The 15,548-nt window shown below is 49.6% G+C and overlaps 1 protein-coding gene across 2 annotated transcripts in view; it reads right to left on the bottom strand.

Moving 5' to 3' along the window:
• Positions 1 to 521: 521 nt before the first annotated feature.
• Positions 522 to 15,548, bottom strand: part of LOC102026405 (chromosome unknown open reading frame, human C14orf93) — a 24,683-nt gene continuing 9,656 nt past the window's right edge. For both annotated transcript variants that reach the window (XM_005377097.1, XM_005377098.2), the window contains exons 2-7: positions 11,033 to 12,029; positions 8,676 to 8,996; positions 3,965 to 4,026; positions 3,648 to 3,751; positions 2,109 to 2,221; positions 522 to 1,640 (exon numbers count right to left, since the gene is read on the bottom strand). In XM_005377097.1, the coding sequence (XP_005377154.1) occupies positions 1,221 to 1,640; positions 2,109 to 2,221; positions 3,648 to 3,751; positions 3,965 to 4,026; positions 8,676 to 8,996; positions 11,033 to 11,626 (1,614 nt within the window). In that variant the 5' untranslated portion in view covers positions 11,627 to 12,029 and the 3' untranslated portion in view covers positions 522 to 1,220. The remainder of the gene's footprint in view (positions 1,641 to 2,108; positions 2,222 to 3,647; positions 3,752 to 3,964; positions 4,027 to 8,675; positions 8,997 to 11,032; positions 12,030 to 15,548) is intronic.

Here is a 15,548-nt window from a genome sequence, read left to right as displayed (position 1 = left end):
GGTTGGCCTCAAACTCTAAGCAATCCTCCTGCCTCAGCCTCCCGAGTGCTGGGATTATTGGCGTGTGCCACCACGTTCGGCCAACAAATTAAATCTTGTTTGTACTCTCTTGCCTGTGGACCATGTGTCTGCTGTACCTGCTCGAAACACTTTCCTGGCTTCCTCCCTTCTCTTGGTTAAATCCTCCTCACTTTTCAGGCAACAGTTTAAATATCACTGCCTCTGAGAAGCTTTCTGTGGCTTCAAGGGTGCACTGGCTGCCGTTGCATGCTGCACCCTCCATGGGAACCCTTGTTACAGTCCACATCATTGCCTACTCCCGTGCCAGCTTCCTGACGACACAGTAGAACCTGATCCTATAATCTTATAGTACATCACCTCTAGAAAGCAATTAATGTTTGTTGTATAACTGAGCATGAAGCCATTTTACTTCTCAGTCCATGTATGTGTGTGCATACACCTTCCCCAGAATACAGCTTGGCTGACAGGACTGAAAAATAGCCATAAAGCAGAAGAAAAGCTGCCAGTGAAACATGGGAATTCTTTATTCTTTAATTTCCTCATCTGCAAGATGGGAATAATAAAATCTCCCTTATATGATTCAATAAACAACAGCTATTATATCTACATCTCAGAATCACGTCCACGGGTGAAACTGCCCGGCAGGTGGCAGTATGGTGCCGGGCTGGCCTGATCTTCCACTGCAGAGCAAGGCCGGTGCTGGGGAAGCAAAAGCTCAACCAAGGCTGCTGCCAGGAGCTTTGGGTGCGAGGGGAGGCGGGGACAGGGAACCAACTCAGTGACCAGACCTGTGTCAGGAGTGCCTCATGCCTCTCAGACCCGTCTTCCTTTCCTCATCCCAGGCTCCTCCGAGACACTGAGTGCTCAGCAATAAGCATTTGCTGGTTCTCACTTTCCCCACTTTTACAGAAGTTCTTTTATTCCACCAAAAACTGTCAGTGTGTGTTATTCCCACTGCATATTTGTGGTGACGGGAAACTCTGTTTTTGGCATAGGGACTTGAACTCACAACCTCGCGCTTGCCAGGCAGGTGCTGACCCGCTGAGCTACATCGCTGGCCCTAAAGGCTGTGTTAAGAGCAGAGGCAAATCTGCTTTCTCAGACTGCAGAGGGCATCTTACTATTTTGAGAAGCCCCATGGCTGCCTATTTCTGGGAGGCAGGAGTGGCAGAAGCCAGAGTTACTCTTGGTTATAGACGTCACTCATCCTTTTCCACCTTGATTTCAATGAATGAGTTCAAGTCGGGACAGCAGGTTTTGTGGGACTGGTCAAAAGGTGGGGACACAGGTCCGTTCTCGTTGCCTCCCTCTTCTTCTTCTTCTTGGAAATTAGGGTTGTAAAGCTCTGGTGGAAGGAGCTGGACTTCCGCAGAAGGCAGTCTGTCTGAGGGAGGCCCATACACGCGGTTGGCTTTGGTGCCGTGTTTAGAGTTAGCGTCCAGGTGGTAGCAGAGCTCTGTGAGGCGCTGGGCCCGAAAACGGGGTGGACGGGCCACCCAGACACCTGGCTCGTTCAGACTGTCCTCCTCATCCGACATCAGCTCCTCAGTCACACCTTTCCACAGGCGCTGGTCCTCAGGGCCAAAGTGCCTCATGATACTGGACCGGTTGGCAAAAAGCTGAGAAGGGGCCCAGGACAGAGTGCAGGAAGAAAAACAGACTGGATTACAACTGGAGAAAGGATTTAGGTGGGGAAGAAAGCAGGTAAACCCTGTGCCTAGGAAACCCAGTCCTCGGGTCATATCTTAGAATTGGCTCACCCTCCTTCTCCATCCGCCTACACTCCTGGTGGTCAGCGCTAGTCTCAGATACCCTGTTCTCTGGCCCTTCCCACTAGACTTGTTATGATTTACAGTTTGTGGCTCGGGATGTAGCTCAGCAGCATAGCACCTGCCTTGCAAGCACAAGGTTCTAGTTTGATTCCCGGTACCAAAAAAAAAGATTTAAAGTTTAAAGGCTACGGATATTGCTCAGTGACAAAGCACTTGCCTAATATGCATGAGGCCTTGGCTCAATTGCCAACACCACAAAAAATAAAATTAAAATAATAGGGGTTGGCATGTTCAGAGAAAGGCCCAGAGCCCTACCCGGTATCGGCGACTGCGAAGCTTCTTTTCTTCTTTTTCTTTCAGACCTTTAAAGGGGTTCAGGGAGTTGCGGTACTCGCGCCTCTTGGTAAGGAAGTACGCCACACAGGCTCCTGGGGGACGGGAGAAAGAGCAGGTGGTAGGGTCCTCGAGAGCAGCCCTTGTCTCTGCCCTCACACTGCTGAACGAGAGGCTGGAATTGCGAGACAGTGGGCTTCCTTGGCATAACCAGCAGCATTTCACTAGAGCTCTTAGGGTTCGCACCCTGTGCCCACCTCCAGCGCTAATGCCCAAGTATCTCCATCTGCAAAAGGGTAATTCTAGCTGGGCAGGCATAGTGGTACAGCTCTGTAATCTCCAGCTACGTGGGAGGCTGTGGTAGCAGAATTGCAAATTTGAGCCCAGCCTGAGCAATTTAAAAGAATTTTTTTTTTCAGGCTGGCCTTGACCTCATGGAGATCCTCCTGTCTCTGCCTCCTGAATGCTGTGATTACAAGCACTTGCCACAACACCCAGCTAAAATAAACCTTTTTGTGTGTGTGTCTTTTTTGATACAGGATCTCAGTGTGCAGTTCAGGCTGGCCATGAGCTGGTCTCGAACTTGCAACGATCCTCCTGCCTCAGTCTCTCAAGTGCTGGGATTATAGGCGTTCACCATCATGCCCAGCTAAAATAAACTTTAGAAAGGACTGAAGATGTAGATCAGTGGTAGAGAGCCCCTGCGTTCAATCCTTATACTAGGAAAAAAAAAAAAAAATCAACCCCATTGCTTCTGCAGTGCTTCCCACATTAAATTATCCCTATTGCCACTCTGCCAACAGCTATTTCCAGTATTTTCAGCACAATTTTCATAATACTTCAGGGTTAGGGATAAAAACAAAAGTGAGCAAAGAAAGAAAACCTGGAGCTGGGCATGCTGGTGCACACCTGTAATTCCAGCACTTGGAAGCTGAGACAGGAGGATCGTTGCAAGTTAGAGGCCATCCTGTTCTACAGTGTGAGCTCAAGGCCAGCTTGAACTGCATAGTGAGACCCTGTCTCAAGACAGACAGACAGACAGACAGACAGATAGAAAGAAAAAAAAAAAAAAGAAAGGGCCAGGGATGTAGCTCAGTGGCATAAGCTCTTGCCTGGCAAGCCTGATGTCATGATTTCGATTCCTGGTACCCCCGGCAAAAAAAAAGAAAGAAAAGCTAAGAAAAAGAAAACCCAGGGACCTAATATTTAGGGACAAAAAGGCAGGCCTGGCTTCTGACCTCAGATTCAGGTCCTACATAAACATAAGACACGGTGTTTTAGCCCTTTTCTTCTCCCATTTTCATTTCAGACTGAGCAGAGGAATAAAAAGGCAATCTGAGGTAATCCTGTAAGTGCACTGTAACTGAGGAGAACAGCCAAAAACCCACAATGTTTTTCAAATGCACCATTTTCAGCAGCACCTCCATCACGCCTGTTATGTCTCCTCTTCTAATGGAGAACCGACAACCGGCGAGAGGAGCGGACGGGAGAGGGGACTGCAGAGTGAGCGCCTCGGCTCACCTTTCAGCTCCTTGTCCGTGTAATTGTGGGGACTGGTCACCAGCTCCTGCTTGAGCTTTTCCAGAAGGAACTTCACGACTGAAATATTCCAAGAGGACTTGATGCTACACAGAGGACAGAATGGATGCAGCAGTCAGCCCTTTGGGAGCAGACAGAAGCACCCAGCACCAGGCAGCTTTTTGCCAGACCTCCTCCTCCTCAGAGACCATAGGAGGGGCCCGTGAGAGCCAGGCCTCAGCCTTGTCGCTGTGCTGGAGCTTCCTCCCACTTCCGTCTCCTTGGCAAATGCTCAGGGATCTTTTGACAAGGAACCGTACCTTTCCGACCCATTGAACCTCTTCTCATTGGTGATGTGGTTATGCACATTGTGGACCAATTTCTAGAGGGAAGAAAAACATCAGACTCAAGCCGGGAGTGGATACAGTGAAAACCCTCCTCTGATCCCTGGGGCGAAAAGGCATTGTCCCGGCCAGGCGTGGTGGTGCACACCTCTAATCCCAGCACTGTGGGAGGCCGAGGCAGGAGGACCATGAGTTGCAGCACAGCCTGGACAATCTAGCCGTTTAGCAAAACCCTGTCTCAAACTAAATCATAAACAGGGCTGGGATATAGCTCAGTGTGAAGGCCCTGGATTCAACCCCCAGGCCCTTCACCCCACAAAGAGCATTGTCCCTGTGGGGTTCTATGGGGTTCTTTGCCTGAATCCTTTCCACAGCCTAGATCCCATCTTTGCATATGCTTTTCTTAGCCAGAGAGCTTAACCAATGGGGCATTTTTTTTCTCCTTTTCATTTAATTTGGGTCAAGACTCCAGAATCACCCTGGTCTTACTTCTGCTTCTGAGTAATGTCATCACTGCAACAGTGGGTCTCAAAAATTTCCACAAAAATGCACCTAGTAGCAGGGACCAAGCAAAAATATATACCTGGGCTACTGCAAGTGAGCCCTCATCCCACCCGCCACCCCAGTACTCAGAGCTGTAGCACTGAGCTACAACCCAGTCTTTTGGGTGAAATTTGCAATCCTCCTGTCTCAGCCTCCCAGAGTGCCATGATTATAGACATGCACCACCACATCTGGCAATGAGTGAGCAATTCTTGGCACCCTGTACTTTTGCAAATTTTAAAACCTTCTTTAAGCTCTATCTATATTTCTTGGAATATAAAAATGTCTTCTGAAATATTCTAATAAAATTAATGACCCAGGAAAATGTCCAGCTTTGGCCGTGGCTTCATATATCCTTTGCACATTATCACTAGTCCCTGAGGCACACACTATGGTCTGAAAACAAAAATCCACAAGAACAGGAATGGGAATTGGAAGCATATTGAGGATCCCATCACCAACTGCATTTCGTGTCACCAAACGGGCTGTTTTGCCTTTCAGTTTTGCTCATACACATCTAATGAACCTATCTCCTTTTTGAGCCAGATTATTCTCATCTTGAACACCTTAAAGGTATTTTGTTTTGTTTTTGAGGGAGGCCTCATTATGTAGCCCATGTTGGCCCCGCACTTGCAATCATCCTGCCTCCACCTCCCATGTGATGAGACTACAGATGTGTACCACCTAGCCCAGCTTACTGGTAAAAAGTTTTGCCTTATCTCCAAAATCAGATCCTCCAAAATCTGATTCCCATTTTGCTCATAATACCATCAGAGCTGGGCATGGTGGTGCATGCCTTTAATCCCAGCTACATGGGAGGCTGAGGCAGGAGGATTGTTGCGAGTTTGAGACCAGCCTGGGTTATGAAGTGAGCTCAACGCCAGCCTGAACTGCATAGCAAGACCCTGTCTCAAAAAGACAAAAACAAAACAAAGCAAAACAAAAACCAACACTGCTCCCTAAAAAACCAAGATAGTGCAGTCTTTAATCCGTCTTCTTTTTAAATGCAATATTTGGGATGGAACCCAGGCTTTTTGAAATCTTCTAGCTAGCCCTTTGTATTTTTTATACTGAGACAGTGTTTCACTAAGTTGCTGAGTCACCCTGGCTGTGCTCGAACTCAAACTCAGGATACTTCTGCCTCAGCTTCGAGTGTGTTGGGATTACAGGCACACATGCACCACCATGCCAGGGGCTACCACTTTTAGCAACCCCATGGCTATTTATAATACTACAGGGTTCATTCTGCAACTTGTACTTTAACGCAGAATTTTACATTTCCTTCAGTTAGATTTAGTTTTGTTGTTTCTGATTATATTTCATCCCAAAATCTTGTGTCAGTGGAAGTTACCCAGTTCCAAGCTGACAGATTCATGTTCTGACCTAAGGATTCAGCTCCATATCCAGAAATCCCCAGCTTCTCCTCCTGCCTCTTTGGCTGGGCAGCCACACAGCTGGGGAAAACACTATTAGCTCTTCACAGTGAGAGTCTCCACTCTATAAGGACTGTAATTATACTGGCTTCATATTTGACATAGTTACTTTATCCCCTTAGATGTCCAAGTGTAAGGACTGACAAAGAAATAGGGGAATGCAAGAATTTGAGAGAGTTTTCCAACAAAAGAAAAAAAGGAAGTTCCATAGCTTCTAACTCAAGTGGCTTGGAAGAGATGAAGTGATAAAAATCAAACTAGGCTTGAAGTGGAAAGGGAAAATACTCCAGACAATAAGTGTTAAGGCTGCAAAGGCTGCTGGCTCATATACCTCCTGAGTGAGCTAAAAATAAATACATTTCCTTAAGGGGTGGATGGGACTTGCAGCATTCCAAGGAATTAAGCGCTCTGGCTTGGTCTTTCTGGTTCATGGGATCCTAGCAGCAATCCACAGGAGCCCCGGCAGATGAATCTTTGATTCCTAACCAGAGCTAAAGATTCAGATAGTAAAGACTGCAACGAACCCTCCCCCTGCAGACCCAGAGTCCAGCACAAGAATACTTTAAAGTTTGTTCTACAATGAGCAGAAAAATTCCAACTGGCCCCCGATACTTTTCAAGCATGATAATAGGGAACACGATGAACAAGCAACTGTCCTGCCGCAAGGTCCCCAGATCCACTGAACTCTCCATAGGGAAGGAAGAAGCCGAGTCTCAGGGCTGGGGAGCTGGCTCAGCAGTCCAGCCCCTGCCTAGCATACCCAAGGCCTTGAGTTCAGTCTCTAGTAACAGGAAAAAAAGAGACAAAGCCAATTCTCGATACTACACTTCTCTCTGGAGACAGACAGGCCTGGAATGGAAGTGATGGAAAGTCCTGATTCTATACAGATTATTATTATCACATATTTACTGGTTTGTTTTGTTTTTGTTATTATTATTATTATTATTATTATTATTTTTTGTCTTTTTTTGAGACAGGGTCTTGCTATGCAGTTCAGGCTGGCCTTGAGCTCACTTTGTAGCCCAGGCTGGTCTCAAACTTGAAATGATCTTCCCGCCTCAGCCTCCTGAGTGTGCTAGGACACATATTTACTTATGATTTAAATACAGTGAATTCTCAGGAAATCCCTTGAAATGCATTTCTAGGCTTATTCCTTCATTTCTTTTACTGGCAGCAGATCTGTGACAGAAGCTAACCTCACCCCTGTTCTTGATAAGATGTCCCTGAACATAATCAAAATTCAAAATGAAGACTGGAAACAAGTTGATACTGATAATGAATGGTGTCTTCCGGGAGAAACGAGAATCGGATGCAAAAACAAATCATATGAAAGGGAGAACAAGAATAAGATCTCTCAGCTGGGCGTGGTAGCACACACCTGTAAGTAACTCCAGCACTCTAGAGGCTGAGACAGGAGGATCACTGTGAGTTCAAAGCCTGCCTAGGCTACCTAGTGAGTTCAAGGCTAGTCTGAACCACACAGAGACTCTGTCTCAAAAAACCAATCCAAAACAAAACAAGCCAGGCATGATGGTGCATGCCTGTCATCCCAGCACCTGGGAAGCTGAGGCAGGAGGATCGTTGCAAGTTCAAGACCAGGCTGGGGTACAAAGTGAGCTCAAGCCCAGCCTGAACTGCACCGAGAGACCCTATCTCAAAAAGACAAAAAAAAAAAGAGCTCTCAGGAGAAGAAAGACAAAAGCAGCACAAATAAAGGATATATGAATGATGACCTTTTCAGCTTTACTCCAACTGTGAGGAAAGGAATGGGCCATACAGCAGGATGGAACTAGGTTGGCTGTGAGTGACGACACCCATTCCCAGCCAGGACTCTCCAGTTACTTCACACCAGTTATTATATAGCGACCGGAAAGGCATCACAGTCAACAGAGATATGACTAAAGGACATCTCCCTGGCTATTGGAAAGAAGATTTGGGGTGCAGAATTGATCCACAAGACTGTGGCCACAAGAAGTCTCCCAGCCCTGCAGTACTGACGGGCCAGCTGGGCGCGGGAGGGTCCTGAAGGCGCTCGGCAGAGCACCTGGCCTCTTCCCACTAGATGCCGGTAGTATTCTGCCCTCCCTCCATCAGCCCCCGCATGGAGATGCCTCCAGTGGGCTCCAAGTGTTCCCTGGGGGCAAAAGTGCCACCAGTTGGTAAGTATAGCCCTGGAAGATGTCTAGGTCTGGGTGAGCTGCCGGGCTGGGAGCGCCCACTGCAGCAGGGTGTTCCTGGTCACTGGAAGGTTTCTTGCAGACCGAATCTAAGCCAGTCCCTTTCCCACTGGCTCTGGGAAGGACTACATTCTCCAAACCTCCATCTCAGCTGAGTGCAGAGGCCCCCTGCAGCCTTGGGGTGTGGGGCCACCACAGGGCAGCCTGACTTTTCTGCCCAGGCCAACACGCTTGTGATTATCTGCTCCGCCCCTTAGAGATGTTCCCCTCAAGACCGGAACACAGGGAGCCCTGACGTGGCTCCCGGCTTATGAAAGGGAAGACACTACCCTTTCTAGAAAAGCCTAAAGCTTGACTGATATGAAATGTGTTGCCTGTCCCTCGGGCTACAGAAAGCTCTCTCCCGGCTCCTGCACGCCAGCAGGGCGAAGGACGCCATTCATTCCACATGCGAGGCTTCAGACCCACCACCCTTCGCTTCACTCCTCTCTCCAGTCGGCAGGAAAAGAAACTGCAGAAACAGAGCTCACTTACAGAGAGAACCAGATCCCGCTTTCGCCTGGAGTTCTTCTGCCCGCTCACGCGGGGCCTGCACGGGGAAGCAGTGAGCCCCAGCGAGTGTCTCAGGTCCCCGGCGCTTCCAGGGCCAGACTCCTCCAAGGTGCCGTCCAGCACAGCAGCAGCACTGAGCACGTCCTCAGGGCGCGGCGGCGGGAGCTTGGCCCCGTTCTCTGGCCCTGTCTCTGAGGACGCCCGCTGGATAGCCAGTTGTGTGGCTGGGGAAAGCTGTTTGGCATAAGCAGGGACCAGCACTCGCTGTACTGCACCCTCAGAGGCCACATAATCATCCACCAGCTGAGAACAGAAAAATGAATGGACAATTAGCTAGCCACGCACAGGGGGACCTAGCTAGGCACCATTCCTTGGCTAAGACCAGAACAGAGAGAGTGGGAAAGAGGGGAACCGAGCAGTCCTTGATGCTCGATGGCTGCTGCTCCGGATTCCTACGGGCTCAGTGAGCAAGGGGTTTCTGGCATACTGTACAGGGTCTCTCCTGTTGGGCTGTTAGCACTGGGCTGCTTCCAAGGACGAGGCAGGTTTCTGACGCTCTGTGAGCAGTTGTTTATGGTTTGCTCTTGAGTATAGAAGTGCAGCAGGTGAGTGTTTTGTCTAAAAGGCATTAGGGAAGGAAGTGATGGCAAGGAAGGGAAATCAAACAAGAAAGGAGCAAGAAAATTAAACAGTAGCAGCAACAACAATGCAGGGAAATAAAAGGAGAATGAGAGGAAAGCAGGGAGACGCCGTCAGGAGTCCCTGGAGGCGGGCACAGGTGAGCTCCCCTCGCCTGCCCTTCGTTCCCTCTGAGGGACAGTCTGTGCCCCACCTTGATCCTGGCCTGGCCATGGTGGGCTGTCACGGCCCTGACATCCAGCTGAGTGTCTGTGCCCTCGTTCAAGGACACACAGGACAGGAAAAGGAAGGAGGGAGCGAGGCTGAGAGGGAGAAGGAGAGGAGGGGGGAATTTCTGCAGCCAAGAAAACAAAACAGTGAAAGTTGGGGGGGGAGCCACACACAGAAAGACGCGGGGGAGGTGGCTGAGATTTATAGGCCTGTGAGCTGCTTTCTGCACTGTGAAATCTAATTCCATCGGTTGGCTTGGAAGCCTTCCCTGCCCTAGCAAACCTGCGGCTCAGGGCATTGCCCGGCCTGGTACCTCCTGACCACGGCCTTCCAGTTCCTCCTCGCCCCGGCCCACACCACTGAGAGTCCTGACCAGGCACCGCCGAGGGAGTGGGCAGCAGTGACAACTGCCACACAGCTGCAGCAGTGGGAGGGCAAGGGTCGGTGGCCGGGTAGGCCGCAGAGGAGAGGGGCCCTCCTATGTTCACTCCTCAGCCCCAGCAGATGGACTGGGGGTCTTCCCCCGCATCTGTCTTGTGTATTCTGCTCTGTGCTCCTTCCCGGGCATGGAAGCCCTGCCCAAGGGAGCGGAGGGTGCGGGTGGCAGAGGGCAGAGAGCTGACAGGCCGCTGCCAGCTCTCAAGCGCTGACACATCTGGTGTTTCCGTCTCTACGATCCCTGTAGCTGCTCCATCTCTTCATGCAGCCGTGTGTGACATCCTGCAGCTCCTGCCCTACTCAGCCAGGGTTTCCCACTCATGCGGCCCCTGAGCAGGAAAGAAACTGAAACAGCGCCATGTCTTTTCCTGCTCACCGAACATGCTCGCGGGCTCCTTCACTTCCTGCTTCTCCCCTCCGGCCCACCCTCTCGTTGTTTATTTGCTTCCAGGTGTCCCTTTCTCTCCCTATACCTTTCCCCCACCTCATCATCCTTCCCCCACATAAATCCTCCTCTTTCCACACAGACTCACTTTTCTTCTATGCTTTTTTGCTTGTTCTGTTCCTCAGACCTCTCATTTCTACTGTCTCGGCCCTCCCTGCTCCTGCCTTCTCTATCCCTGCCCTGTCCTCTCCCTCACCTTCCTTCTCTCCGCCCTACCCCTCCCCAGCCCCATCTCGCCATCCCAACTCTTCCTGGCAGGCAGAGGGCCCGTGATAAAATATGAATGAGCCGTCTGTGCATGGCAGGCGCTCTCGCCAGGAGAGGCAGAGCCGAGCGGCACCGAGACAGCTGCAGGGAGAAGGTGCCACGCTGAGCAACTGCGGGAGGGAAGGGTTCACCAGCACCACCTCGCCCCCCAGGCCACCTGCCCAAGAGGCTGGAGGTTAGGAAGGAAACCGGAGTGCTGCGTGTGCCTGAGGGCGGGGGAAATTTGCCCCGTTCTGTTTCCTCACAAATAAAAGAAAGGCTTACAGTTGGCATGAACGTGGGTACAGAGAGAAAAGGAGGGCGAGGCAGGCCGGGAGCAACTGCACCGCTGCGTACTCACAGGATGCAGCAGGGGGGTGCCCTCGCTGGCGGCCAGAGGGCACCCCGGAAGCCGCAGGTCTCGCTGAGGGGCTGGGAAGCCCAGGGGCCCAGGCCCCACGGCTGAGGCCGCCCCCAGCAGCTCCTCGATCACCACCTGCACGCTGCTGCCCACGCTGTCACACTCCTCCTCGGCAGCAGACAGAGTCTTGCAGGCTTCGCCGGGGCTCTCCTTGAGGGGCCCCGGCTCCTCGGGTGGGGGGCTGTGGGCCTGGCTGCGCCCGGCTTCCTCGGGGATGCACACTTTCCCTTGCCTCAGTTCCCCTACTTCCTCCTGCAGCCGCTTTAACAGCTCGTTGTTGGCCCGGGCCAGACTCAGAGCGGCCTCAGCCAGGCCCACGGCCTTGTCCACGCGCTGGTAGATGACGTGCAGGAGCTGCTCAGAGCTCTGCACGGCCAGGCCGTGGCCCGTCACTGTGATAGGGGTGCTGGGAGGGGGGTTCCTGCCCTGGGAGCCCGTGCTGCCCCCGCTGGTCTCGCTCTTGCAGGCACAGCAGCAGCACCTGGCCTCACTGCCGCTGGGCGGGGAGAAGAGAATGGTGGCGCTGAAGGACATGGCTGCTGGGCCCAGCGGCCACTGCTCACACCCTGGACAGCTGCGAAAGGCCCTCAGGTCAGCGGCTTCAGGAGGCTACGATGCTGGCCGCTTTGGCGTCACTTTGCGTTCCCATGGAGGAAGGTCAGAGGAGCTGGGCCCCGGGCCGCGGGCTGTGTGAAGGAGAAGGCAAGGCGGGCAGGCGCACAGTGCATGGCTGTCCCCGGAAGGAAGGCGCCTCCTTCCACCAGCAGACCCTGCACGCCCCAGCACAACGCACGGGGTGTCAACCCGCCCCTTCTGAAAGGGGACTTCTGAGAGGGCAGCTTCAGGGGTCAGAAAGCATTCTTCCCGCACCCCCACACGGAGCTCCCCACCGCTGCACCCGAAGGGACAGAGGGCGCTCAAGAGGCCCCACCGGCATCTGGAAAGATGAGATTAAGGAAAAATGAAGATCTGTCTCTTCCTCCTCCTTCACCGTAAGGACAACACTGCATTTCAGTGCTTTAAGGTGTTTAGAGCTCTTCGCAAAGGCTACCCTGTCTACACCTCACTAGGAAACACATGCCATGCAAGATCAAGAGAAGAGACATGCAGAGAACTTACATCTTTCTCAAGGTCAGAGGAAGACGGCAGAATCCCGTTATTGCTACTTTCAATCTAGAGTTGTATTTTTTAAAACTGATACCACTTTTTGTTGACATAAAGCATCATTATTCTATCCTCTCTGTAATTTCCATGCAGATGCATTCAGAGTACAATTCCTAAATAAAGTATGTATCAATCACTGCAGCCCTCGACATGCCACCAACCTCTCACTGTTACATCATTACTGCTTTAGGGATGAGGACAAGGAAAGAAAAGCTGGATCAGGGACTTGGACACCATAGTAACCTTGCTCTTAGAATGTAAATGTGGGCCGGGCACAGTGATGCATGCCTATAATCCCAGCACTTGGGAGGGTGAGGCAGGATGATCGCTGTGAGTTCCAGGCTAGCCCGGGCTACATAGTGAACTCAAGGTCAGCCTGAATTACACAGCCTGCCTCCAAAAAAAGGAAGGAAAGAATTGTATATGTGAGCCACTAGCCCAGCCCCTGCTATCCTGAGTCCACCAGCCAGCAGCCCAGGGAGATCACTTCTCAGGTCCCTCATCTCCTCTCACCCTCCGAGAAGGGAAGAACTGAGGCTCAGCAGGACCATGCACATGGCAAGTGCTGTCTGTTTGCCCGCAGGCCCTCCACAAGGAGAACGCAGGGCGGTCAGTGATGGACAGATGGCCTCTCTTTGGAATTACTGTCATGAAGCAACTAAACTACTCTAGGAGAAAAAAAAAGGGTTGTGCAGGGGTTTTGATTTGTAACACTGAGACCGCTCCAAGGGACTTAATAAATATTACCATTTTCTAAACAATACTTGATTATAGAAAAAAAAAAGAATCCTCTGCCTGAAGCTGCTTCATGACAAAACCTTAAGTGTGTTTACAAATCCCTGAGAGACACATTTCTATTTTATTCTGTGAATTATATCATAACATCAAAATTAAAAGCAGGTTAGGGAAATTTTCCATATATATATATATTTTGAATCAGTGATCTCATTTCAGGAACAGGAAATACCAATGTCTCTGAGGTACTAACACATACATCTGACAATGCCTTTTAATTACATTTGGTTATTAGAGAATAGTTTTTAATTTGCTCTTTTCACCCTTTATATTGAAGAAACAGCTTTTCCGTGGCAGATGCTCACTTCTTGCAAGAATTTAACTCAAATCCATTTACAGTTTCCCTGTCACTAGAGTCACTGGAAGGCATAGCTAAACCTGAAACTAAAGGTTAAGCCAAATTAAAACTAAAGGTTAAAGGAAAGCACTAAGCAATTCTGTGTCAATTTATGTATGAATCACTTATGTAAAGTATTTTTTCCTTTCCTAAATAAGGGCCTACACTCCTCTTGCAGATTTGTTTCTTGATTTTGTTTTAATACCAACATTATAGACAGAATTTCATCGTAATTCCACAGACTCCCCCACCCAAAATACACAAAAGATCCTGTTTCCCACTGTATTGTGCCTCATTTCTCTGAGCATCCGTGCTCCACTCTTGACTGCATCCTGTATCTCCCTCTAATGAATCCTTCTCATGTCTCCTTAAAAGAAAAAAAAGAAAAAAGAAAGGCCAGGCGTGGTGGAACACGCCTGTAATCCTAGCACTCGGGAGGCTGAGGCAGGAGGATCGTTGTGAGTTCGAGACCAACCTGGGCTACAAAGTGAGCTCAAGGCCAACCTGAGCTCCATAGTGAGACCCTATCTCAAAAAGACCAAAAAATAAATAAATAAATAAAGAATTTAATATTAAACATGAATACTGTGAGAAAAAGAACATTATGTTGTTGATAGTAGATGATAGTATATATCTGCTGGCTAGTTGTTTATCGGGTTTTTGTTTTGCAGCGTTGGGGATAAACCCAGGGCCTCAGCATATATTCCACGACTGAGTTCCTCCCTTGGTCCCAAACAGATGAGTTCAGTATTATAAAGTCAGTAATTGAGACCCGTCAAGTTGGGCTGGGGATACAGCTCAGCAGCACAGAGACTGCGTGGGAAGCACAAGGTCCTAAGTCTGATTCCCCGTACCCCCCACAAAAAGAGATCCATCAGGTTGGGATGCTTAGTGGGTTGTTCAATCCATTTCTGGCATCAAGGTGACAGCTGCTATACTTAGTATCTCACTCTCTTTTTTCATACTTAGTTCTCTTCTCTTGCACACTTAACTCCTTGCAAGAGGCCTTCATCTCCAACAGTGTTATGCTTACCTAAAGACTTTCTGCTCTTTTTTTTTTGGTCTTTTTGTCTTTTTGAGACAGGGTCTCTCTATGCAGTTCAGGCTGACCTTGGGCTCACTTTGTAGCCCAGGCTGGCCTCGAACTCGCAACGATCCTCCTGCCTCAGCCTCCCAAGTGCTGGGATTGCAGGTGTGCGCCACCATGCCGGGCTCTTTCTGCTCTTCTTTAAAAGCATTTTCTTGGTCATTTCTCTTTCTTTCTCTTTCTCTCCTTTTTTCCCCTTCTTTCTTTCTTTCTTTCTACAGGGTGTTGCTGTGTAGCACAGGCTGGCCTTGAACTTACAGCAATCCTCCTGCCTCAGTCTCCTGAGCGCTGGGATTACAGATGTGCATCACCATGCCTGCCTGACCTGGTCATCTTTCTGAAACAGCACCAGACAGGGGATTTTTTAAAAAGAGGCAAATCCACAGCATTTTGGGAGGGTAAGGCAGGAGTATCACAAGTTCAAGTGCAGGCTGGGCAACTTAGCAACAGTGTGTCTGAACATAAAAAAATAAACAGTGAGTTCAAGGCCAGCCCGAACTATCCAATGAGGCCTCGTCAGAAAAAAATTACAGTAGTAATAATAATAATAGAAGGATTTGAAATGTTCAGTGCAAGAGAGAGAGAGAGAGAGAGAGGGAGAGAGAGAGAGGGAGAGAGAGAGGAAGCTTGTGAACTTGAGCAGATCATTTCGGTTCTGTTTTCTGACCCCATCCCTGCCTGCTCTGGGTGTTTCTGTAAAGCTCGTCCCTGGTGTACACAAGGCACCTAGCGCCGGCTGGCAGTCGTCAGTACACACAAGCAGCAGCTGTGGACATCGCAATGAATCCTGCACCTGTGTCCTTGCCCTAACACATCCCGACTCCCTAACCTTGAACAAAATGCAATGCCTTCAAATAGAATTTGGAGCCGGGCGTGGTGGGGCACACCTGTAATCCCAGCACTCGGAAGGCTGAGACAGTACAAAAAAGAAAAAGGAAATAGAATTTTGAGAAATTCACCTCTAAATTTAACAATGAATTTCTAAGAATCAATAGATTCAAGTTTACAAGGCTGCATTTATAAGTACAAAAGCTTCCATGATGCAAATTATTATTATTATTATTATTATTATT

The sequence above is a fragment of the Chinchilla lanigera genome, unplaced genomic scaffold (genome assembly GCF_000276665.1).
Source record: "Chinchilla lanigera isolate Chin_1 unplaced genomic scaffold, ChiLan1.0 scaffold00008, whole genome shotgun sequence".
Taxonomy (NCBI): Eukaryota; Metazoa; Chordata; class Mammalia; order Rodentia; family Chinchillidae; genus Chinchilla; species Chinchilla lanigera.
The sequence above is the reverse complement of the archived record's forward strand: the minus strand, read 5'-3'. Positions and strand labels throughout refer to the sequence as shown.